This window comes from Pleurodeles waltl, chromosome 9 (genome assembly GCF_031143425.1).
Source record: "Pleurodeles waltl isolate 20211129_DDA chromosome 9, aPleWal1.hap1.20221129, whole genome shotgun sequence".
Classification (NCBI taxonomy): Eukaryota; Metazoa; Chordata; class Amphibia; order Caudata; family Salamandridae; genus Pleurodeles; species Pleurodeles waltl.
The window spans coordinates 349,396,177-349,422,243 of NC_090448.1; the positions used below are offsets into that span (position 1 = coordinate 349,396,177).

At 45.0% G+C, this 26,067-nt stretch overlaps 1 protein-coding gene across 4 annotated transcripts in view; it reads right to left on the reverse strand.

Annotated features, from left to right (window-relative positions):
* Positions 1–26,067, reverse strand: part of SAMD4B (sterile alpha motif domain containing 4B) — an 870,829-nt gene that overhangs the window by 559,483 nt on the left and 285,279 nt on the right. For all 4 annotated transcript variants that reach the window (XM_069206928.1, XM_069206927.1, XM_069206926.1 and 1 more), the window contains exons 6-7: positions 19,819–19,905; positions 16,406–16,706 (exon numbers count right to left, since the gene is read on the reverse strand). In XM_069206928.1, the coding sequence (XP_069063029.1) occupies positions 16,406–16,706; positions 19,819–19,905 (388 nt within the window). The remainder of the gene's footprint in view (positions 1–16,405; positions 16,707–19,818; positions 19,906–26,067) is intronic.

Genomic DNA, 26,067 nt, shown 5'->3' on the forward strand with positions numbered 1-26,067 from the left:
TACACACACACACATATATATATACACACACACACACACACCGCTACACGTCACCAAACATATACATATATACATATATATATATATATATATATGGAAAGTGTCACTTACCCAGTGTACATCTGCTCGTGGCATGTTCCGCTGCAGATTCACATGCTGTGCACTACTGTTCCTGCCATCTAGTGTTGGGCTCGGAGTGTAACAAGTTGTTTTTCTTCGAAGAAGTCTTTGAGTCACAGGACCGAGTGACTCCTCCCTTTCGGCTCCATTGCGCATGGGCATCGACTCCATCTTAGATTGTTTTCCCACAGAGGGTGAGGTAGGAGTGGTAGAATGAGAATAGTAAAGATGTCCATGCAATGGAATAGATATGTATGTACATAGTTTGCGCTAAAGTAGTGTTTATTTACATATATATAATTTCTAATTGCAACCTAAACGGCTACAGGCTCCCGGGGAGGTGGGAGGGCGCATGTGAATCTGCAGCGCAACATGCCACGAACAGATGTACACTGGGTAAATGACATTTTCCGTTTGATGGCATGTGTAGCTGCAGATACACATGCTGTGCATAGACTACAAAGCAGTAATCCTCCCAAAAGCAGTGGTCAGTCTGTAGGAGTTGAAGTTGTTTGAAATAATGTTCTTAATACAGCCTGTCCTACTGTGGCTTGTTGTGTTGCTAACACATCTACACAGTAGTGTTTGGTAAAAGTATGAAGTGTAGACCAAGTGGCTGCCTTACAAATTTCTGTCATTGGTATGTTACCTAGAAAGGCCATTGTTGCTCCTTTCTTTCTAGTGGAGTGTGCCTTTGGTGTAATGAGTAGCTCTCTTTTAGCTTTAAGGTAAAACGTTTGTATACATTTAACTATCCATCTGGCTATACCCTGTTTGGATATAGGGTTACCAGCATGGGGTTTCTGGAATGCGACGAACAATTGTTTAGTTTTACGAAATGGTTTTGTTCTGTCTATATAGTACATTAGTGCTCTTTTTATTTCTAATGTATGAAGGGCTCTTTCTGCTACTGAGTCTGGCTGTGGAAAGAAGACAGAGTTCCACTGTTTGGTTTAAATGAAACGGTGAAATTACTTTTGGTGGAAATTTTGGATTTGTGCAGAGAACAATTTTATGTTTGTGCACTTGCATAAAGGGTTCCTCAATAGTGAAAGCTTGTATTTCACTAACTCTTCGCAGTGAGGTGATCGCTACTAGAAATGCCACTTTCCAAGTTAAAAATTGGATTTGACAAGAATGCATGGGTTCAAAAGGTGGACCCATGAGTCGTGTAAGTACAATATTAAGATTCCACGAGGATACTGGTGGGGTTCTTGGAGGTATGATCCGCTTTAGTCCTTCCATGAAGGCTTTAATGACTGGTATTCTAAACAGTGATTTTGTGTGTTTAATTTGCAAGTAAGCCGAGATTGCAGTGAGGTGTATTTTGATGGAAGAAAAAGCAAGATTTGTTTTTTGTAGGTGTAGTAAATAGCCTACGAGGTCTTGTATGGATGCATCTAACGGTGTGATGTGTTTCGCTTGGCAGTAGAAAACTAATTTTTTCCATTTGTTAGCATAGCAATGCCTGGTGGGAGGTTTTCTTGCCTGCTTAATGACTTCCATACACTCTTTTGGAAGATTTAGATAGCCAAACTAAGACTTCAGAAGCCAGATTGCTAGACTGAGCATTGCTGGATTGGGGTGCCTGATCTGTTGTTTGTGTTGTATTAACAGGTCTGGTCTGTTTGGAAGTTTGATGTGAGGTACTACTGAGAGGTCCAACAGTGTGGTGTACCACGGATGGCGTGCCCACGTTGGTGCTATGAGTATTAGTTTGAGTTTGTTGACTAGAAAAGGATGAGTGGGAGAGGGGGAAAAGCGTATGCAAATATCCCTGACAAGTTAGAACATTGCCCTTGGACTGAGGGTGTGGGTACTTGGACGCAAAATTTTGGCATTTTGCATTCTGTTTTGTGGGGGAACAGATCTATGTCTGGTGTCCCCCACTGGCAAAAGTATTTTTGTAGTATCTGGGGATGTATTTCCCACTTGTGAGTTTGCTGGTGATCTCGACTGAGATTGTCCGCTAATTGAGTGTGGATGCCTGGGATATATTGCGCTAGTAGGCGAATATTGTTGTGAATTGCCCAATGCCAATTTTTTTGTGCTAGGAGGCAAAGTTGTGATGAGTGTGTTCCCCCCTGTTTAAGTAGTACATTGTTGTCATATTGTCTGTTTTGACAAGTATGTGTTTGTGAGCTAGAAGAGGTTGAAAAGCTTTTAGTGCTAGAAAGACTGCTAGCAGCTCTAATTGATTTATGTGTAGTTGTTTCTGTTGGTTGTCCCACTGTCCTTGTAAATTGTAATTGTTGAGGTGTGCTCCTCACCCAATCATTGATGCATCTGTTGTGAGAATGGCGTGAGGCACAGGGTCTTGAAAAGGCCGCCCTTTGTTTAAATTGACAGGGTTCCACCATTAAAGCGAATAGTGTGTTTGGCAGTCTATCAACACTAGATCTTGGAGTTGCCTTGTGCCTGTGTCCATTGTTTTGCAAGGCACTGTTGTAAGGGCCGCATGTGTAACCGCATGTTTGGGACAATTGCGATGCATGATGCTGTCATGCCTAGAAGTTTCATCACAAATCTGACTGTGTAGTGCCGATTTGGTTGTATCTTTGGTACCATGGTGTGGAATGATTGTACCCTTTGTGGGCTTGGACTGGCAATAGCTTTTTGCGTGTTGCTCCCAAGTATTGTTGAACTTGGGAAGGTTGCAAGTGTGATATTTGGTAATTTATAGAAAACCCTAGCATGTGTAGGGTATCTATTACATAACGTTTGTGATTTTGACACTGCTGTTGAGTGTTGGCTTTTATTACCCAATCGTCGAGATATGGGAATACGTGCATGTGCTGTCTCCTTATATGGGCCGCTATTACTGTGAGGCATTTTGTAAATACTCTGGGGGCTGTTATCCCGAAGGGTAATACTTTGAATTTGTAATGCTTTCCTTGTATGACAAACCTGAGGTATTTTCTGTGAGATGGATGGATGGGTATATGAAAATACGCATCTTTTAAATCCAGTGTTGACATATATTCTCCCTGTTTTAATAAGGGGACTACGTCTTGTAGTGTCACAATGTGGAAGTGTTCTGATTTGATGAATAGGTTGAGAGTCCTGAGATCTAAAATTGGTCTTAGTGTCTTGTCCTTTTTGGGAATAAGGAAATATAGGAAATAAAGCCCTGTTCCTTTTTGTTGGTGAGGTACTAGTTCTATGGCTTGTTTTGTTAATAGTGCCTGCACCTCTGTTTGTAGCATTGTTAGATGTTGCGACAACAGTTTGTGCGCTCTTGGTGGAATATCTGGAGGAAAATGTGTGACTTCTATACAGTAATCATGTTGGATAATTGATAGAACCCATGTGTCCGTGGTTATGTCTGACCAATGTTTGTGGTAAAATCTGAGTCTTCCTCCCACAGGGGATGTGTGTTGGGGGGAGGTTGACAGGCAAGTCACTGCTTGTTATTAGTGGCCTGCTTAGTGGGCTGAAATTTCCCCCTTGACCTTGGAAATTGTCCCATCTCTGATATTGTGATTGGTAGGTGGGTTTTGTTTGAGAGGTGGATGTTTCTGCAGGCTGTTGTCTGAAACCTCCCCTATACTGCATTATATGTCCCTCTGTATTGGGACGAGTAGAGCGCTCCCAGTGCTTTGGCCGTATTCATTTTCTCGATGGCTGTGTCCACTTGTGGGCCAAACAGTTGTTGTTGATTGAATGGCATGTTAAGGACCGCCTGTTGAATCTCAGGTTTGAAACCTAACGACCTTAGCCAAGCATGCCGACTAAGTGTCACTGTAGTGTTCACTGTTCTTGCAGCAGTGTCAGCGGAATCCAATGCATAATATATCTGATTGTTTGGTATTGCTTGTCCCTCCTCTACCACTTGCTGAGCCCTTTTCTGGTATTCCTTGGGGGAGATGTTGGATGATATTGCTCATCTCGTCCAAATGAGCTCGGTCATATCGTGCGAGGAGGGCTTCAGAGTTTGCTATGCGCCACTGATTGGCAGACTGACGCTACTCTCTTCCCTGCTGCGTCAATCTTTTTACTCTCCTTATCTGGAGGTGGTGCATCTCCAGATGATTGTGAGTTGCCTCTCTTTCGCGCAGCTCCAACCACTACTGAGTCTGGGGGCAGCTGCTGTGTAATGAACACTGGATTTGATGGTGGCGGCTTATATTTCTTTTCCATCCGTGGTGTAATGGCTCTTCCTTTCACGGGCTCCTGAAAGATTTGTTGTGCATGTTTAAGCATGCCTGGGAGCATCGGCAGGCTTTGGTAGGAAGCATGCGTGGAGGCCAAAGTATTGAAGAGAAAGTCGTCCTCCAAGGGCTCTGAGTGCATGCTCACATTATGGAATGCAGCAGCCCTCGCCAATACCTGAGTGTATGATGTGCTATCCTCAGGTTGAGAGGGTTTTGAGGGATAGCACTCGGGACTGTTGTCCGACACAGGGTCATCATAGAGGTCCCAAGGGTCTGCATCCTGTTGCGACTGCACAGTACGTGTGGGTGACTGTGCAGTGGGCGTGGCAAGAGGTGAAATTGTTTGTACCAGTGAATGCGGAGGAGAATGTTCTGGGGGAGAACTGGCGTAATGGAGATTTTTCTCTAGGGACTTTAGCCTCTGGCTGTTCAGTATCCGTACGTGATTGGAAAGACAGTTTCCTTTTGAATTTGAGAGGAGGCGCTGTTTGGATCTTCACAGTATCCTTATGGATCTGTAGTCTTGCTGGAGTTTCTTCAAACTCCTCCATCTGGTGAAGTTCCTCCTCAAATCTATGTATCTCTTTTAATTGTTTTAAGAGTCCATGTTCCTCAGTGAACAAGGCTTTTTTTTGGCTCCGAAGCAGTTTTTTTTGGCACTGAAATGCCCATGCTGACAATAGGCTTCGGCCTCGAAAGACTCATTCGAGGCTTTGCCGACTCCACCAGTCGATGTCGAGTTTTCTCGGTGATGTGTTCTCTACTCCGAAAACTTCGGCACAATTTTGGCCTTTTTCGGTGCCGAAGGTGTTGCTTGGTCACCGCTTGATTTCTTATGGGTCGAGCCATGGCCTTCTGGCAGTGGCGTCCCCAAGGCCATATGCTTTGTCTTGGTCTGACTGTGGGCTTGGGTCGGGGCAGGCGTGCTTCACTTGTTGGCCTGCTGTGAGTGGTCGGTCTGCGTCGGAGTCGGAGTCGTCCGAATCCGAACCTTGGATGGAGATAGCCAACTCCTCTTCCTCGACGCCGAGCTGCTCTGAACTCTTCAACGCCATTTGCAGTCACCTCACCCTCCGATCCCTCAAGGTCTTCTTCGATCAAAGTGACCTGCAGGTCTCGCAAATATCTTCTCTGTGGTCCGGTGACAAACACAGATTACAGACCAGGTGTTGGTCTGTGTAGACCTACTTGGCGTGGCACTGTGGGCAGAAACGGAATGGGGTCCGGTCCATTAGGCTTCGATGTTGTGTGGTCGGGTTGACCAGGCCTTGGCTGGGCGCGGAAGCCCCGAAGGGCCACCGAAGCTGTGTTTTGCCGGTGTAGAGGTGTTGGTGCAAGATGTTTCGCAATCGAAAACAATACCACTGATTTTCTGTCAGTTTAGTCTTTTTCCGATTTGAATACACGGAGCGAAGAGGAACATGTCCGAACCCGATGGCGGAAAGAAAACAATCTAAGATGGGGTCGATGCCCATGTGCAATGGAGCCGAAAGGGAGGAGTCACTCGGTCCCGTGACTCGAAAAGACTTCTTCGAAGAAAAACAACTTGTTACACTCCAAGCCCAACACTAGATGGCAGGAACAGTGCACAGCATGTGTATCTGCAGCTACACATTTTGCGTTTTCTTTTGTTGCGAATAGGTCTATATGCGGTGTTCCCAGGTTTTTTAAGTTGGTTTGTAGTATCTGGGGATGAATCTCCCATTCGTGGATCTGTTGGTGATCTCGACTGAGATTGTCTGCCAACTGGTTTTGAATTCCTGGGATGTATTGCGCTATTGGGTGAATGTGATTGTGATTCGCCCAATGCCAATTTTTTTGTGCTAAGAGACACAGTTGTGATGAGTGTGTGCCTCCCTGTTTGTTTAAGTAATACATTTTTGTCATGTCTGTTTTGACAAGAATATGTTTGTGGGCTATTAGCGGTTGAAATGCTTTCAACGCTAGAAACACTGCTAGTAGTTCTAGCTGATTTATGTGAAGTTGTTTCTGCTGAGTGTCCCATTGTCCCTGGATGCTGTGTTGGTTGAGGTGTGCTCCCCACTCTACCATAGAAGCATCTGTTGTGATCACGTACTGAGGCACTGGGTCCTGGAAAAGCCGCCCTTGATTTAAATTTATATGATTCCACCATTGTAGCGAGGTGTGTGTTTGGCGGTCTAGCAACACAAGATCCTGAAGTTGACCATGTGCTTGTGTCCATTGTGTTGCTAGGCACTGTTGTAAGGGCTGCATGTGTAGTCTTGCGTTTGGGACAATGGCTACGCATGAAGACATCATGCTTAGGAGTTTCATTATAAACCTCACTTGATAGTGTTTGTCTGGGTACATGTTTAATATCACATTCTGGAAGGCTTGTACCCTTTGTGGACTTGGAGTGGCAATCCCCTTTTGTGTGTTGATTGTTGCTCCTAAGTATTGTTGTATTTGACACGGTTGTAGATGTGATTTTTGGTAGTTTATAGAGAACCCTAGTTTGTGAAGGGTTTCTATGACTTAATTTGTGTGTAGAATACACTGTTGCTGAGTACTGGTTTTTATTAACCAATCGTCTAAGTAAGGGAATACGTGCATGTGCTGCCTCCTGATGTGAGCGGCCACTACTGCAAGGCATTTTGTGAATACCCTTGGGGCTGTCGTTATGCCGAATGGTAACACTTTGAATTGGTAATGCACGCCTTGGATTACAAACCTCAAGTATTTCCTGAGGGAAGGATGTATGGGTATGTGGAAATATGCATCTTTGAGATCTAATGTTGACATGTAGTCCTGTTTGAGCAATGGAATCACGTCTTGAAGTGTCACCATGTGAAAGTGATCTGATTTGATGTAAAGATTCAGTGTTCTGAGGTCTAATATGGGTCTCAGTGTTTTGTCCTTTTTTGGAATTAGGAAATACAGGGAGTAAACACCTGTTCCTTTTTGCTGGTTGGGTACTAGTTCTATTGCTTCTTTTTGTAACAATGCTTGGACTTCTAGTTGTAGCAGATCTAAGTGTTTGGACATGCTGTGTGCTCTTGGAGGCACATCTGGTGGCAAATGTAGGAATTTTATGCAATAACCATGTTGGCTAATGGCTAGGACCCATGCGTCCGTAGTTGTGTTTCCAGTTGTAATAATTTGTAAGTCTCCCCCCCACTGGTGTTGAAGTCACTGTTTGGTTTGTGGGGTTTTCGGGCTCTGGAATTTCCAACTTGTTTTAGGGAACGGTCCACCCAGATATTGTCCTCGAATACCTCCTCTCTGATATTGGCCCTGATATGTGGGTCTGACTTGTGAGGTGGAAGACTGTGGTTTGGGCCCGAAACCCCCCTCTAAAGCGCGGCTTCCTAAAAGTGCCTCTGCTCTGTGGGGAGTAGAGCGCGCCCATGGCTTTGGCCGTGTCCGTGTCTTTCTTCAGTTTTTCTATTGCAGTATCCACCTCTGGCCCAAACAATTGTTCATTGAAAGGCATATTCAGCACAGCCTGCTGGATTTCTGGCTTAAATCCGGAGGTTCGTAACCATGCGTGTCTATGGATGGTTACTGCCGTGTTCACTCTCCTGGCCGCCGTGTCTGCTGAGTCCATAGCCGACCTTATTTGGTTGTTGGAGATAGTTTGGCCCTCCTCAACAACCTGTTGGGCACGTTTAACACTGTGCAGCCTATGTGAACAGCTACACAGACCAAATTGTTAAAAAGAAAAAACAGCTGTAGTGTAAATTCACGTTCAAATAACTATTTATTCTAGAAATGTAATAAAAAATACATTCTCATACTTTATTTACACCTCTCATGAGAATAAAACAATGCAGGGCAGTGTAGCTCATAGGCTGCCATTATACAGAATGTAAATAGGCTTCTTTGACGGGGCTGTCGTCGACGGTGTTATAAGCGACGATGTTATCGTCGATGTCAACGACGCACTCCGTTCTGGAGTCCTCGTCGACGGAGGTTTGATTGAGAGGGATAGGAGCCCTTACCGTTGATGTCGGAGTAGTCGATGCTGACGATGGTCTCGTCGACGATGTAGTGGAGACGGTAGTTGTTCGTACCGTCGTCACGGTCGTCGACGGTGGTGTCGTTGTCGATTTGATTTTAAGAGTCACCTTTCTAGAGGTAGAAGGCTCTGAAGAAGGAGAAAGACGGTAGGACTCCTTCTTTTGAAGAGGAGAGGAAGGCTCAGAGGAGATTGAAGTCTGTAAGCCCTTTCCACGATGTGATTTCTGCCTCTTTCTAGATTTCTCTGCCTGGCCCAGGTCCTCAGATTTGGACCTTTTGTGTGGCCTCTCTGACCCCCCCTCTCCTCACCTGAAGTACAGGATTTAGCCTGTAACCATGTCAGGAGTTTACCCTCACGGTCCCTGAGGGTTTTTTGTGGAGAAAGTGCGACATATCTTGCAGTCTTTCACCTGACGTTGTGGGTAGAGACAATACAAGCAGTCTTTATGTGGATCATCAACATGGAGCCTTTTCTTTCGACAGGTCTTGCAAGGGCGGACAAGGCCTTTTCTAGAAGAATCTGACATATTTTCAATTCTTTTGAGAGAAAAAAGGTTCTGAAGTAGTAGAAAACTGAGCAGAGCTCAGGGAGACTCCCTGCACATGACGTGCAGTAGAAAATCTGAGGGAAGGAGCTTCTCTGGAGAGTGTTCTAGAGGGTGCTGGTGCCTGATTGGTCAGCAGGCAGGTTTGGGTCCTTTTCACAAAAGAACATGGATACGCTATATGAGCAATTACTGTTTCCATTATAGCCTATGGCAAAAAACTTTTATTTGTTAATTATTGCTATTGTATGTACCGTGGGGACTCCCACTTCGACGACGGGGATGATTCAAGCATGTGAATTTATGAAAGATCCAATGCTGGATAACAACGCTTTGCACCCACTGAGAAACTTCTCACTGCTGTTCAGATGGCTGTCAACAAAGAAAGACCTCTAGGCCAGGGCAAACACATAATTGTCGTTTCTCCAATCTCAGCCCTTGAAGCGGTTACAAAAACAAGTGTTCCTAACGCAAAAGCATTACATCCATGTTGGATACAATGGGCCACGTCTTTGACAGCCACTGATGTAGATTACACTTTTGACCCAAGTTACAGACTCAAGAATTTTTGCAGTACGAACTAGAATACCCGGTTCCAGCAAATACATTGCCTACTGAACAATTTCATAGAGTCATGTCATCGATGGCTCTGCAAAACCTGCAATTGGCAGGAAACATCAGTATTCCGCTGCTTGCGCAGTCGTAAGCGGCTATATGGAAGACAATACATTTTGTCCCCTACATACCTTTACGCAAACCCTAGGGGATTGCACAGCACAACTAGCAGAGATGAAAGCTCTGGTGATGGCACTGGAACGTACGGATCCTGCACAGTACACACCGTTTGTGATTTGTATTATTGTGTCCAGTCCTTCAATGAATACCTGCATTACTGGCGCCAGAATAGGTTCAGAGATTCTAAAGGCAACACCATCTAACACAGACTTCTGTGGGCAAAGTAGCGATTCTAAAGGAAACGCTACCAAATGTCCAGCGCGCTGGTATACACACTGCTGGGAATAAAGTGACTGATGAAGCCACAAAGTCAGCAGTAGCTACGGCTGCTGTTGCTGCAGTAACTCATTTAAGTAGGAAACCAGATGCAGACATACGGGCTGCCGTAAAGGCCACGGCTGATGGTACGCCCTATCCAAAAGCATTTCCTGACAAAACGTTTTTATAATAAAACAGCTGATGTTCTGAGAAAATGTCCCTATGTAAGGATGTGTGTTTTCTACGAATGTCGGAGACTAATCTTATACCACGTTCACCGGCAATGTATCATGCTGTAGTCTTGGAAGAAGCATAGAGTGAGCAAGGATGTCTTGTTTGAGAACAGAGTGCTGGCCTAGGCAAAACAGTTAGATAGCTAGAAAATAAAACAAGACCGTAAAGGTGACTATTGTAACAATAAATAAAAATGAACCCAAGTAAAATATATCTAGGTTAGAGTGCACAGTGGCTGGCCTAGTATGCTAAAATAAAGTGCATGGAGCTATAGTTAAAATGGCTACACAACAAGGTCAGCCCAGGGTGGACACGTCCGAGTCGCCTGGTGATCCTCTCTGGGTAGTTGGTTTCTCTGGACACAGGCCAGGGGCATCAGGTGCAGAGTAGTTAGACTCATGCTTCTGGGGTGAGGTGAGAGTCCCTTTAAAGATGGTTTGTCTTCTTTTTGGGCAGGTCCGCTGTCAACAGGTGTTTCTTGGTCCTCGGTGGTGCAGACAGTCCCCTGGAGGCTTTTCAGAGGGTCACTGGTCCTGCAGAACGCGTTGCATCTTGCAGAAGGAGACGGCCGGCAGGGCTGGGGCAGAGTCAGTTGTTGTCTCTTCCTCTGCTGGGTTTTCAGCTCAGCAGTCCTTCCTTGAGATAGTCAGGAAATCTGACTAGCTTGGTTCAGAGAGCCCTAAATACAAGATGTAGGGGCGTTTTTATGGGTCAGAGCAGTAGCCAATGGCTACTGTCCCTGAGGTTGGCTACACCCTCCTTGTGCTCACTCCCTTTGGGGAGGGAAGCACATTCCTGTCCCTATAGGTCCCTGTCCTCCAAAAAAAGTGGGGGATTCTGCAAGGAAGGGGTCACTTCAGCTCTGGACACCTTAGGGGTGGTCCTGCCTGAGGTGGTGACTCCTCCTTGTTTTTCCTAATTACCCCTCTGGACTTGCTGCCAAAAGTGGGGCTTTGTCCCGGGGCTGGGCATCTCCACTGGCTGGAGTGCCCTCTGGCATTGTAATACAAAGCATGAGCCTTTGAGGCTCACCACTAGGTGTTGCAGTTCCTGCAAGGGGGAGATGTGAAGCACCTCCCCCCAGAGCAGGCTTTGTTTCTGGCCCCAGAGAGCATAAAGGCTCTCACCCCAGGGGGTCAGAAACTAGTCTCTCTGTGGCAGGCTGGCACACACCAGTCAGTCCTACACTAGAGGATTGGGTAAAATACAGGAGGCCAAGATGCCCTCTGTGTAATTTTTGTTTTTAATAAATCCAACACTGTCATGAGGGGGTTTATTATTCTGAGAAGTCTGATACCAAACTTCCCAGTATTTAGTGTAGCCGTTATGGAACTGTGGAGTTAGTTTTGACAAACTCCCAGACATATACTTAATATGGCCACAATGTACTTGCAATGTCTAAGAATGGACGTAGACACTGTAGGGGCATATTGCTCATGCAACTATGCCCTCACCTGTGGTATAGAGCACCCTGCCTTAGGGCTTTAAGGCTTGCTAGAGGGGTGACTTACCTATGCCACAGGCAGTGTTTTGTGTGCGTGGCATCCTGAGGGGGATGCCATGTTGACTTTGCCTTTTTCTCCCCACCAACACACACACTCTGCAATGGCAATGTGCATGTGCTAGGTGAGGTGTCTTAGGGTGGCATAACATGCTGCAGCCCTTAGGGACCTTCCCTGGTCACATGGTCCTTGGTACCACTGGTACCTTTTACAAGGGACTTATCTGTGTGCCAGGGGTGTGCCAATTGTGGAAACAGTGGTACATTTTTAGTGAAAGAACACTGGTGCTGTGGCAGCCTTAACAGGAGCCGGTGTTAGACAAATCCATAGCAGGTTCCAACAAGTCCAGACCTTGGTGTAGCTTCTCAAAGATTACCAATGTGGAGATGGCAGCAGTTGGTAAGTCAATATTAAGCTTATTGGCTCCTCTGATGAGAACCTCCTGAAAGGTACTAATATCTATAGGAGATATTCTCAGTGGTGATAATCTGTCAGAGTAGCTGAGTACAGACCCAAGGACGAAGTAGCATGATGAGATTGTGAGGATCTTGATCTGGTGGAAAAAAATCTTCCCCATCAGTGACGACAGTGACAATACAGATCTTGAGCATGACTTAGACCTATAGCAGCAAGATCTAGTGTGACGTCTTGATGGCGAATATGCTCTAGAATACTTTAAGTCAGACTCTGATGGAAGCCTGCAAGCTTTCATGTGTGAAAGCCACTCATTTAAGGAAGTTGACTGATCTCTTGATGTTGAAGTCTTCGATTTTTTAAGTGTTTCGCTGTAAAAGGTGCTCGGCTCCTCAATGTCGCAAGTGGTATCCAAGTCGATCCAGTCTTCAATGGCGATCAAGTAGGTGCAGTACTACTTCTGAATGTCAAATGAGATGATTTTCTCCAGATTCTCGTTTTGGATTTCTTTCTGCAGGAGTCCTCAGACAGTGACTTAAGGGCATTGGTGAAGGGAGCAGTCTCTTCCCCTTTCATTTGTATCACCAGTCAGGGAATCTTGCTATCTGCATTGCTCCACTTCGTCATGGAGAATTTTTTTTCTCTCCCTCAAAGTACGCAGAGAGAAAGACTTGCAGTGGCGACAAGTCTTGAGCTCACGAGAGTCTGTCAAACAAATGATATAGTTACTGTGCGATTCTGTGTTTCCCATTTTCATGCTACACTCTCGGCAGTTCATACAAACAAATAAATAGCTATAATTTTTAAACAAGACAAAAAAATAGACATATTTCCAATCAGTAAATGACCTAAAAAAACTCTGTACCTTAAAAGTGAGTCAGTGTTGTAAAAGGTACAGATAAAAACGTTTTGGTGAAAAACCTTAAAGGCAGCGCTCTGCTCAAGATCTTGTCAGCAGGAGCCAGAAAAAAAAAGGAACTGCGTAAACGGCTACCTAAAGGCCATCATAAGACAATAGAGGTCAAGAGGCTCTTAAAGGTTCAGTGTCCTTTTTGCATTGTTTCAGTGTTGAAACCTACATTGCTATGTATTATTCATTTTACTTGAAAAAGTAAAAGGTGTTTGTGAAGGCCGTTTTAAAAAAGGTAACATTTAATTTTACCTAAGTGACTTAAGAGTATAACACTTAACTGAAAGTCCCACCTTTTGATATGGTTACCACCATCTTTTGCTTGTTGTTAGTGTGCTTGGACTGTTTTTACTTGGATTCTCCTAACCAGGACCTCAGTGATGGTGCTCACTCCTCTAAATGTGGTTGTCTTGTTACTCTTTACACCCCACAATTGGCATACAGGTGCACCCCTATAAGTCCCTAGTATACGGTACTTCGGTATCCAGGGCATTGGTACACCAGGGGTCCACCATGTGCTGCAGCATGCATTATGCCACCCATGGGAGCCCATTCAAACTGTCTGCAGGCCTACCATTTGCAGCCTGTGTGAAAAGGTGCAGGCACCCTTTAACTGCTGGTCACCACACCGGGTCACTGTAAGCCACCCATATGGGAGGCCGTCTCAGCCTTAACAGCAGGGTGCACGTCCCTGTGTGTCTGGACCCCCCGCAAGAGCAGAAGTGCCCCTATGAACTCCAGTTCCGATTCCCTGGACTTCGAAAGTGCAGGGAGCCCATTTTAGCTATGTACTGGCCATAGGTCACTACCTATGGTCCAGATACATAATGGTAACTCTGAACCTAGACATGTTTGGTATCACACATGTCTGAATCATACCCCACTACTGATGCCAGTATTGGTGGCATGATTACAAGCACTCTGGGGGCTCCTTAGAGGTCCCCTCGTATTTCTCCTACCAGTTTTCCAGGGTCTGCGAGCGGATTCTGCCCTCATGCTGCTTGACCAGCTCAAGCAGGGGAAGGCAGAACAAAGGATTTCCAGTCTGAGTACAACCTCCTCTGCCTTGAAAATAGGCGCTACAAGGCTGGGGAGGGGTAGCCTCCCCACACCACCGGCTTGCTCTGAGGGGCACATTTGGTGTCTTCCTTGCATAACCCATTTTGCATCAGTCCAGGGACACCAGGTCCCTGTTCTAGCGCGAAACGGCATAAAGAAAAGGGGAGTGACCACTCACTGTCCATCACCATCACAGGGATGGTACCCAGAGCTCCTCCAGGTGGCCATTTGATTTTGTCATTTTGAAATTAAGATGGGCAGAGGCCTCTAGGAGCATCTGACTAATCAGGTTAGGCAGATGTCAATGACCCCCTCTGATAAGCGGTCACCTTGCAAAGTGACCGAGATTTTCTTTTTTTTTTGGGGGGGGGGGGGGGGGGGGGGTGGGGACTCTTTGTGGGTGGGTCCCCAGATTCATTATGCAAGACTCCACCAGGACTCCTCTGCAACAACCTCTTCCTGGCCACAGGAACCGCTGCTGGACTTCACATGAACCAAACAAGACTGCAACACTGAGACAACCTCTCCTTGCAACATTGTTTCCATGGTTACTGTCAGCAACCTGCAACATTTCCATGGCTGTGCATCCTCTGGGGTCGGCATGACGTCAGCTGCACCAAACACCCATGAAGAAATCTCCCTTGGCGTGAAGGAGTCACTCCCCTGCATCTCCAGGCACCTAAGGCAACAACGTCAGGCTGCTGGGAACTGCTGTCCTCTGGACCTGCAAGGTCTCTCCAACATAGGTGGTGGCTCTGTCCAACTTGGGAGACAGTGAGCCTTGCCTCTTCTCCCAAAACAGAATCCCTGTGCACCATGACTGTTGCAGCAACCAAGGCTTGTTGACTCCTGCTCCGAGGGATCTTCAGGCTCCAAGTAGACCTGGCCCCCAGCACTCAACTCTACAGGGACAGTCTCCTCTCTGCTGTTCCAGCGACATGGGACTCCTCTTCAGGTGTGCTGCCTGGGCCTCACTGAGACTTACAGTGCCTGCTGCCAGTGGTTTGCTCGTGGGGGCTCCGACTGCTTCTGCAGTTGGTTCTTCTGTCTTGTTAGGGTCAGCCTGGACTCCCCTTCAAGGGTTGAGTCCCCAGGACCTTGCTGGTCCTCTCCAGCTCTGCAAATCTCCAACTCCAATTGCATTTGCTTGTTGGTGGTCCTCCTGACCACTGACCCTTCTGCAATCCGGCGATCATCACGGACAGCTCCTAGGCGACTTGACCGCAGCTCCTGGACTCCACAGCTGGACTTCACCCACCACCATCGACCTGGCTCTTCACCTAGAGAAGGGTGGGCATTGCTTCCTGCCCCACCTGGACACTCCTGTATGGACTGGACTTTGTACCCTTCTTTTGCAGATCCTCTTCATACAGAATCCCCCATTGTTTTCACTAGCCTGGCCCTGTTCTTTCAATATTCCATTTACGATTCCCCATGTTAGCCTATGGGACAACCAGGTAACTTACACCTCTGCTCTCCTGATCGCTGGAGGTCTTCTAGATACTTACCTCTTGGGGTTTAACTCTCTCCCAGTCCTTGGCTAACTACTCCATATCCTCTGGTGGGGGGGGGGGGGGCTCATTCTCGCATTCCACTTTTTTAGTAAATGGTTTGGCCCTCCGCGCCCTTGCTATTTTCTGCTATTTCATAATACTTATCTGTGCATATTTTGTGTGTACTTATCTTCAGAAGGGGGGTTTACCTATAGTAATCAAGTCTGGTGTTCCAGTAATAAAGTACCTTTATTTTTGCAACACTGTGTGGTTCCTTTCATATGTGATAAGTTAATGTGTAACTACTGTGTCATTGCAAGTGCTTCACACTCCTAGGTAAGTCTTGGCTGCTCACCACTGCTACCACTAGAGAACCCTGGCAACCGAGACACGAACACTAATAAATGTTGCCTGGACTCAGTAGAAGGTGTAACACCACAGGTGTCCACCGCACACTGGGCCAGCCTCCCTCAGAAAGATAGGCAATATAGCCTGCTTTTAAGGTAACGGGTCACATGTTTCCTGGACTAACCAAACTAAGGCTTAGTAGATGAGACTGAAAACTGCTCTGGGGTCCCCATACAAGGACAGATCTATTCAAGGGTTATGACCATCAATGAAGAACCCCTGATAACTGCTTTTTTCTCATGTGGTGAAAAAGGTGGCGCAAAGCATCCATTAATATATAGAAATGTTATCTAGGGAACAGATATGAGTGTCTACCCAGAAGCAAATGACCTCCCTCAACTCATCACCCTAAAGTGAGAGCCTGCCCCATTCCTCACTTATGTGCAAGTGCTTACCCCATCTCCACTAGGTATTCTTGTGTAAATGACTGGGGTCATGACCATACAGCACATTTGAAATCTCACCAACCTTAACCTGAAATATTAATTTAAAACCCAATATACCTTCACCGAAGAGCCTGACTATGCGCCAAACATCAACTTATGTAGAAAAATGCAACTAATTATAAACCTTGTGAAAGATACTATCTTACCTTTACCCATCACTCTGGTGAGCTGCCCTGGGATGTCTCCTTCAGCGATGGGTGCCGCTGCAGATTCACCATCCAGAGAAGGTGCATGGGGGGACTGGAAACGGTCAGCAGCTGTGTCTTTCTCCTCTGGCTCACTGCTTGCTTTATCTTGCCTTGCCCTTGACCCAGCAGGGGGCTGGCATTCAGAGCCTTGACCATCTTTCTGCGCCATCTGTGAGGGACTGTAGTACTTTATGGGAGTAGCAATGATCTGCTGCAACTCCTGAAAGGCATTTCTCAGGTTCCCACCTTCCAAAATATCCTACAAAGGGTGGGGGAACACAGCATGTGTTAAAAAAAAAAAATGGCGATTTACTAACCCAAAAAAATGAATAAAAACAGAAATGCACAAACGTTGAGGGTACAATTATAAAAGAACAAAATAGAAGTGTGAATCTAGGAAAGAAAGTGCTTCCTGCCACCTCCACAGCCGTCAAAGAATAAGAAAGCCAGATAATTCTCATTCAGCTAATCCTACCCCTGACTGGACTTGAGCAGCAACTGTGTCCAGAATTCTAAGGGCTAGTTCTAACACTTGATACTTTAAACTGAATACCACACAGGTAATATTTGCAGGTACAAATAAACTGCACCAGCACTTCAGCTACTTCGCCTTAGGACACAGCCATCCACTCCCTTTACCTGGGAGTTCTGATTCTCATAAGCCTAGGCAGATCCTCCTAGGGTTAGTGCATGTGCAGCATGAATCAAGGCTCAAGTGCAGATAATATCAGTTCAGTATGGTTCTCTCAAAAAAGGCTCACCACAATGTATACTTCAGTGGGTGACAGGAGACCCTGCTACTTGAAGTCCCCTCTGGGTAGCTGGCTGTCAGACATAAGCTCCGGTTGCAGAGGAGTCATCTGGGAGCACTCCCTTAGTTACAACTTATAACTGTTATAAGTGTGTTAGTGGCTCCCAGTTTTACACAGTTTTACACAGTGAAAGTAGTGCCTAAGATGTGGATCCACCATCTGCACTTCCAGAACTGGTTGTAGTCTGTTCTCCTTTCAAGTGTCCTTATCAGGCTACTCTCCAGACAGCCTTTCTGCCGAATGGTGCTCCTCACAGCAAGTCAGGCTACCGTGAGGAACAAAGATATGAGCTTTCGGCATGCAACTTAATAGGCGCACATAACAGAGATCAGCGGAATCATGAGACTAGCTTCACCTAAAGGGTCGCCTTTCAGTTTTAAGAACAGACACTGATGTCCCACCCATCACGCCCACCACCTACCAAATAGGAGTGCTAAAGGAAGGCTAAGCAAAAGGCCTAATTGAATTTCCAAAGGCTGCACTGACTACCCAAACAATCTCACCTCCATGCTGTGCCAAGAACATGCCAGCCAAGGTCTTCCAAAATGGAACTCAAAGGACCCCATTGTGCTAGCTCACTCACACATGCAACACACAGGTCACACACACACAAAGATGAGATGTTAGCCATAGGTTCTGGGTTAAGGGCAGTAGTCCTCGAATTCAATGACAAGTAAAAAGCTCAGTCCACAACTATGGATTCACAAGACACTCCTCATTGACACTACCACCCTATAAGCTAAACCCACATCACCATCCAAAAAAATGAGGGCATGCAGTGGCGTAACAAAGGCTCCCACAGCACAGTGCCCTGACCAGTGACTCCTGAGTGAGCGCAGATGGGGCCCCTTCATGTACTCTGCAGGGAAGCCCACCATAGGTTTAGTTACGCCGATGAGGGTATGCTTGGTACACCCTTCCATGTCACAAGACCAGTCCAGGATAACATGCCTGTCAAGAAAAAAGGCAGAGGCTTCTAAACACACTAAACTAATATGAGGCTAGGGCCAGGATCAAAAACCAAGATCGCAGACATGCTCAGGACAGGAAAACAGAAATGTACACCAGGCAGTGGACGTTGCAGTCCCAACTGGAGGGTCCCCAAGTTAAACATCCCGCAGAAAGCCCTAACCAAAAAGGTTCCATAAGGCCATGTCATCATTCTTTACGTCCTACCTATTCTCCAAGTAAGAGTTGTTACCTACCGAACAACAACTTTGGCAGTTTCTCTTGAACAGAATTTTAATTCTCTGCAGAATTCAATGACTTGACAGAATAGTACATTTTATTTATTTTTACATAAAAGATCATTTCTTTTTCCATATAGTAAAATCATAACTTTTCAATCAAGAACATTATTGTACATTACCCTACGTGAATACTGTGCAGGTTAAACATAGGCTTTTCATAAATTTGATTTCACTGACAAAGTCAGGAGGCCCTCTTTGAAAACATACACAGATGAAGAAGCAAATGAGCCAGGGATGTGTTATTGCCATCACCAGACGCCCAGGACATATTGTTTGGGTCAAGGGTAAAAGATGTTCATGTCCACTGGACAAGAAGGCCCGACATCTCACAGCATTAACTCTTTTTATCCCAGGTTACAATACACCTTGCTGTATGGCAGTGTGAAGATCACGATTTGTGACGATATGTGTATTTTGTCATAATGTATGCATAGAAGGTTCATTATTAAAAAGTCTTTACTATTCGATTAAGTGCTCTACGGAAATGCACTTTCCAGTGAGCTCAGCCTGCATAACTAAACAGTGGTATCAGCATAAACACATGCATGCAAAACGTTTGAAAAATGTAACAATCTGAAGCTTCTTATAATCTCTGATTAAATATATACAGCTACATATACCTAAAAACAGGATTGGTGATTAGCTTTCAAGTTCAATGTAGACAAATAAAATCACAACTTGAAAGAAATAAAAAAAACGTTCGGCTAAACAATTGTGCAACTTTAAATACCATCCCTTTGAGGAATCATTTAGTAAAACATTGTTTGATGCATGGAAATATTTAAAAAGAAAAGAAAAAAAAAGAGAAAAAAAAAAAAAAAAGAACAGATGCTCAATGCAATTGGAGGCCTAAAAGTCTCCAACGTGCTCTTACATGTATATGTCCTTGCATAAGTGGAAACATATAAATTTAAGGCATTCATAAGTGTTTATATAAAAAGACCTGGAAACCATACTCCTAGCACTTTTGTGAATTTCATTTTCAAATAAGGAAATGTACACTTCTATTTGCTCATGTGAAATTCTGCTCAGCGGTTGCAAATTCACTTTCCTATTACACCCCCCCCCCTTTTTTCTTTTTACAAAATCTACAAATGATTTCATTTACACCCTTTTCATAAGTAACTGTCCAACAATTTCTAGTGTTCTAGTGTGGGAAGAATCCTGTCCTTGCACAAGTAGATATTTTACAAATTCATCAGCTAAGGCAGCAGGTAAGAGAATGAAAGATAAGAGTACGGCTAATATTCTCTGCAATTAACTCACAAACCATTAAGCTTCTCAACATTGGTAGAGAAATTTTCCTTACCTTCTCCAGGGACTTCAGCACACTCTGCCTCTCACGCAGCTTCTGAATGCTTAAAGCTATTTTATGCCGGGCTCCCTTGGTTACATTCTGTGAAGTAAAAGCATTAGATTCAGTGGCAATGGTCCTGCCCATGACAACAGGCATGTGATACAGTGGGCATGACAGACTGAGGAACAATCTGAGCTGAGTAACTACCTGACAAAGGCAATGAATCACTGTAAATGTTTCTTCAAGAAGTCTACAGTAACTGAATTGTGTAGAGCAAAGGATAATCACTGGAAGAAGGTAACAATACTTCTTGGGGATACTAGATCCTCCATCATATACTACACCTTATGAATATTCCCCAACCATCAGGCTACAGTGGTTAATCTTTTTTCACCCAGCAATACATCATGAGAATTGCCAGGTAGCGCCATGCTGGTTCATCAGCAGCTTTAGCCACAGGTACAAGGTAATTATAGTGAATATATAATCTTTTTGATGTGCTGGCACCAGTACCCAGAGGTTTTTCAGAACCCCAATGAGGTGCACTGAGATATAAAGATTGCACCACAATAACCATAGCATCTTTGGGATCTTATTAACCAAGGCATTCGTTATCTCAATATGGCAGGAGTGAGGGTGGAGCGTAATCTGCAGGAAAATAGATTATCCACCAGAAATATCATTAGACGTTACTTAACTTTACTTCTGATGGATGCTTCTTCCCAGACTCCTCACTTCATGAATGAAGACATAAGAAATATCCATTTCCTGACAGATGGGACAGAGTAGAGCCAATAATGCAAAAAAAAGATTCTGGTAACATTTCCATTACTGCAAGCCTGAGCTTTGAGACAGTTTGCAAGGTATGCAAATATGAATAACTGGCTGCTTGGCACGGTCACACTACTAGGAAGAGCAGCAGAGACTGCCATAGCCCTATTAGAGTGGGCACGGATTTCAGCCAGAAGAGTGTGTTTGGCCAAAGTATAACAGATCTTTGTGCTAAGAGTAACCCATCACATTATGTGCATCAGCCTTCTTGGCTCCAGCAAAGCCTACCAAGAGCTGATCTGCTCTTACCATGTACAGGCAATGTAGTAGAGCACCACACTCTTGGTTCCAGCCTATGTGGTCTCTCCTCCTTGGTGGAATGAGGAGCAGGAAAATACATGGAAAAGTAATAACATGGCCCATGAGGAAGTCAGACTAGGCCTTCAGACAGAAGGTTGAATTCAAAGAGCAATTTGTCACAGCAGAACTAAGTGAAATGTGGTTGGACCGAAGGGCCCTGAGCTCGCCAACTCTACAAGCCAACGTTACCTCTACTGGTAAGAAATTCTTCAATGTCAGTAATTGGACAGGGCAACACTGCTGAAGTTTGAGAGATGAAACAATGATTAAGGGTAACATTAAGTAAATTCACACTGTGGGACAAAAAAATGTCAGACAATTGGAGTAGAGAAGCTGACAATTTTGCAGTTAACACATACCCACTCTAAATCGAAAACTCATAGAAGCAGTGGCATAACAGATTAATCTACCCAGACATGGGTATTATAGTCACTGTGCCATCAAATCCAAGTTGCGCCTCTCTGATGAGGCCCAAATACGCCAAAACTAGTCTGGAAAAGCTGGTATTCCTGTTCAAAGAGAGCCAGGCATGGCAGTCCAGACTTGAGTGCTCTTACTGGAGCAGGACCATGGCTGATTTGCATAAGGCTTGTTCCTGTCTTAGGAGGAATGGCAGGCAAAAAAAAAAAAAGACAGGATTTCAACCCAGAGTCATTTCCATAGAGGAAAAAAGTGGATCAGCGGAAACATATGAAGCAGACCCTGCATCTCTTCAATGCTAAAGACATCCACAGACAGCCATTAGGAGACTAAGGCTGTGCACACAACTGCAGAAACTTCCTATACTGGGCTGTGGCAAACAGCTACCCAGGTGGGCATACCACTCTGGAGAACATAATACCTGCCGCTTTGTAATGGCCTTCCCTTACTTGGTCCTTGAGCTAGAGGCAACTTGGTGCAACTGAACTTAATCAGGCAACCCAGAAGACCGTCTGCCACCGTGAAAACGCCCTTCTTCGGAGCACAGTGCCACAAGCAAAAGGCTTCCAACACTAGCTCAGGACACCACCAAGCCTATTGTTATTGTGCCCAATGAAGGTGTTTTTCCTGTATGATATGAAAGGCCACCAGGACCAGCTGAACTACTGACATGTTTATATTAAGTCACAGTTCTGGTACTACAGGTCCTGTGCAGTCATATGGTCTTGTGGGATGCGTATGAGAGCACTGTGCTGTATAAATGCACAGAATAGGAAGACTGCTAGGAGGAAATGCAGTTCAGGTAGCAGAATGAACAACAAGGAGCAGCCCCTGCGCCTACATATGGTGCAATTAAATAGTGAGACAGTGCCTTTGGCAATAGAAACGCCAAGGACTCAAAGCAATGCACATTTCTCACACAGAGACTGAAGGTCCTCATCGTTGACCTGTTAGTCTCATAACAAAGTCTAATCTTGTTGGATATTAGAGGAGCAGGATTACAGTAACGCATTAACAAGTCCAGGAAATAGAGACTCCAGATGACGGCATGGAGGAAATCAATAACCACCAATGTGTGAAGCAGGAGGGGCCAGGCCACAGAATGAGTGTTAATGGGAGGTGCTGGCCATGAACCAGACCAAAGAGGAAGAAAAGGTTTTTAACAGATGACCTAGACAGGAAAAGTACAAAACAGAAAAGGGAGTGAGACTCAGATGCATAAATGCAGGGACTGTTAATGGAATAAAAGCAGTGGCACTAGCAGGCATTTCCTCTCTGTTGAGGGGAGGAATTCAGACCAGGAGACTGATATTAAGGAAGGTTTCGGTAACAATAAGGAAAAGTTTGGAAAGTATACAAATTTTTTTAAAAATGTGCCCTCAATGCATGCAGGCCCAACTGGATGCCAGAGACCAAGGAGTCACTGCAGTATGACTTCCATCAGAATTGTTGTCAGAACCAGATCAGAAACATTGGGATCACATCTTCAATGTGTGCAAACCTCGGGGGAGGAAAGGCCTTCCAGTAGTGTCTAACCAGGCACCAACAAGAGTCAGCCTCTATGGGTAGGAGTTGGGACTTATGGATGTTGAGAATAAAGCCCAAGTTGTGCCAGAGGGCCATGCTGAACGTTTTTCAAGAGAAGATCCAGCCTCACCAACCAGTCATTTCAGTGTGGAAATTCATGACTTCTAACCTCCTGAGTGAAGACACCGCCATCCCCATCTCCTTGCTAAACACCTGTGAAACAGTCAGATCAAATGGTAGAACCATGAAGTGACCGAGCTGGAACTCCCAGGTGAATTTCAAGTAATGCCTACGGGCTGAAGGGATCAGTAGAGGAAAGTAGGCATCCTGGAAATCCAGAGACACCAACCAACCCCAGAACTCATCCTACAAAACTGGGGGTGGAACTGCTAAACGAAGACTAAACCAATCTGCAGTCTGCAGGAGGCCAGAGATTCTTTGAGACCTAACAAAGGTAGTAAAATCCTGTGCTCCACTCCACAGGCAAAACTTCTATGGTCTTTGTCTAACAGAGCAAGCACCTCTTTCAGGATCGATGCATTTGCTTGAGAGCACACTGAGGAAAGATGACAAACCAGGCAAGGGCATAGATCACGGATGAAGCAGTAACACTCAGTCATAATGATCTAATTAGTGAAAAAGTGAGCTCGCCCCCTTACCTGATGGTGGAGGTCGGAGAAAGTCAGAGGGTTTGGAGGCAGTAGATAAAGCAGATGGTGGGGACTGGAACTGCTTATGATGGCATCACTAAGATCCACTATAGCTTGAAAAAGCAATATGACATCTGGGAAGCCTGGATTGGCTGGAAAGGATGCCTACTTCATAAAGTCTTCAAGTTTGAAGCACCTCAAAACAGGTAGTACTGATGATCAAACTGCAGGGCTAATAGGCCAAGCAGAGTGAGCAGGCTATGGTTAAAGCTGTGCATCTCTTCTTAAAGCACTTTAGCGAAGAGGTGGAAACTTATCAGAAGACCTGTTCACTCAAAGGTTATGTCGATGATGGTTTCCTGGACATGTCCTGAAAAGCCTGTGGAGCATTTCAGTTACGTCTACGCAAAGTAACTACTGGGGCCATGGTTTAAGCAATCATAGTGGCCAAGTCCAAGCAGCACTCCAAAATCGTTGAGCAGTATCTAGATCACCAATAACTAGATATGAAAAAGGTTTTCTTTTTTGTACTGGAAAGCTGATAAGGGTAATTTTCCAAAATTAACACCAATTTGTGAGGACTGTTAGTTTCTGCTGGTTGGCAGATGCAATTTTTGGGACTGCCTCGAAAAGGCTCTCACTGAAAGGGGCCAACGGTTCTGAAAGAGAGGAAGCAGGATTTCCATGAGTATGTTTGATTTCAGCTCCAAGTTAAATTCCAGTCCCTCCATTACTTTAGGTTCCAGAGAGGTACAAACCATAATTCTTCTGAAGGAGGCCAAGAAGGATAAGGGATGTCACCTGGAGATATATCAATGCCATTAGCTTTTTCAAGTGCAAATTGAGATCAGGGTCTGCATTTTAACGAGAAACAAGTATGTCAGTCTCAGACTCACCTTCCTCCATGTGCCTATATTCCTTATTCAGAGCTCCAAAGCTTCATAGTCCTATCCAAACATTCACTCATTAAGAGTATATGTCTGGTCACTAAGCAAAGGGCATGCCAATGCCAGACCCAAACCTGCTTTATCACACCAATGAGATCATCCAATTTTGAAGGGTTCATAATTTCAGCGGAAACAGGTTCTCAGAGCAGCATCAGCAGCACATTGGCCAGTGCCTATGTATTTTTTGCTGCTTCTCTGGAATAAATGCTGAGGCACAGAGTCAGGTAACATCGACTGGAAGCTTTGAAATCCCCAAATATTTGAGAAGACTTCTAGCATGGCCATTTGGAAGGCACTGACCTGAGCAGGTCTGGAAGGGAAAGTCAGAAACAAGAGCTTCACTGGAATCTGCTACAAAGATGAGGAAGAGGCAAATGTTGGGCGACTGCCCTGCAGAGACAAAGGGTCCCGGAAGCAGGACCATTTACTTGAGAAATAAGAGGCCATATCCTTCTGTTGACATTTTGGGGGGGGGGGGAGGGGGGTTCCAGTGCTTTTGGCTGTCCTTGTGCACCATGTTACAAAATGGTACTGCACTCCCTGGTAGCCTTTTAAAAGCATAAGGAGCAGGAGCTGCAAGCCAAGAGGAATGTGTCAGATCCACATATCAGTTTGTGCTGTCTTGAATCGGACAAAGAAATCATCTTGGGGCAACATCAACAGGGTTTAAACTCAGACACATTAGGGGCCATTTGGCCTAATTGCTAGGAATACTGAGGAATTCCTTAATTCACTGTAAAGTCAAAGGAAGTTACTTACCATAGTGATAATTTTTTTTCCAGCAGACTCAGTTGATGGCTCAAGAAACCAAAAAGGCAACAGAATCATTTGTATTGCATAACTTACAAACCTAGAAATGGAGTGCATGCAAACCACAGGCATTGACCACACATGCATCTTGACACAAAATACCTCAGTCCTTTACCTGACATCTATAAAAGTTCCAGAGGGATTGTTGAGTTTGTTTAGAGATTGTATAGAGAAAGAGTGACAATGGAGAACGAGTTCAGGAATTCTAATTGTGATTAAAATATTACTTTACTGTAATAGAAGTTTGTATCTATTACAAATTTGAAAACTGTGCAAAATTCTGCCACATACTGGCTGAACATTTAAACAGATTACTTACCTTCTGTAATGCTCTTTCTGGTGGGTACGCTATCTAACCACAGAATCCTCACCTTTTGACTATTTCCTTGCACTAAACTTGATCTAGAAAATATTCAGCCCTACCCCTGTGCATTGATGTGGCGTTGCACAGCACAGCACCAACAATGTGATGCTCTGAAAGTGACATGCAGAGCTGTATTTAAGCACCATCCATGCGCACTGTCAGTTACTTTTTAGGCTGTCCACATAAGGCTCACAGTCCATCAGCAGACAGATTGTGACCAGTGTGTATACCCCCAGACGTGCGACCTTTTTACATGGAAAAAGAGACCACTTCGCAGGATGAGGTGATGGGAGAATTTTGGAAAAAGGAAAATGTTATTTACCAAGTAAGCACCTGTTCATGGCATGTAGTGCTGCAGATTCACATGCTCTGCATACACCTGCCATCTAGTGTTGGGTCCAGAGTGTTTCAA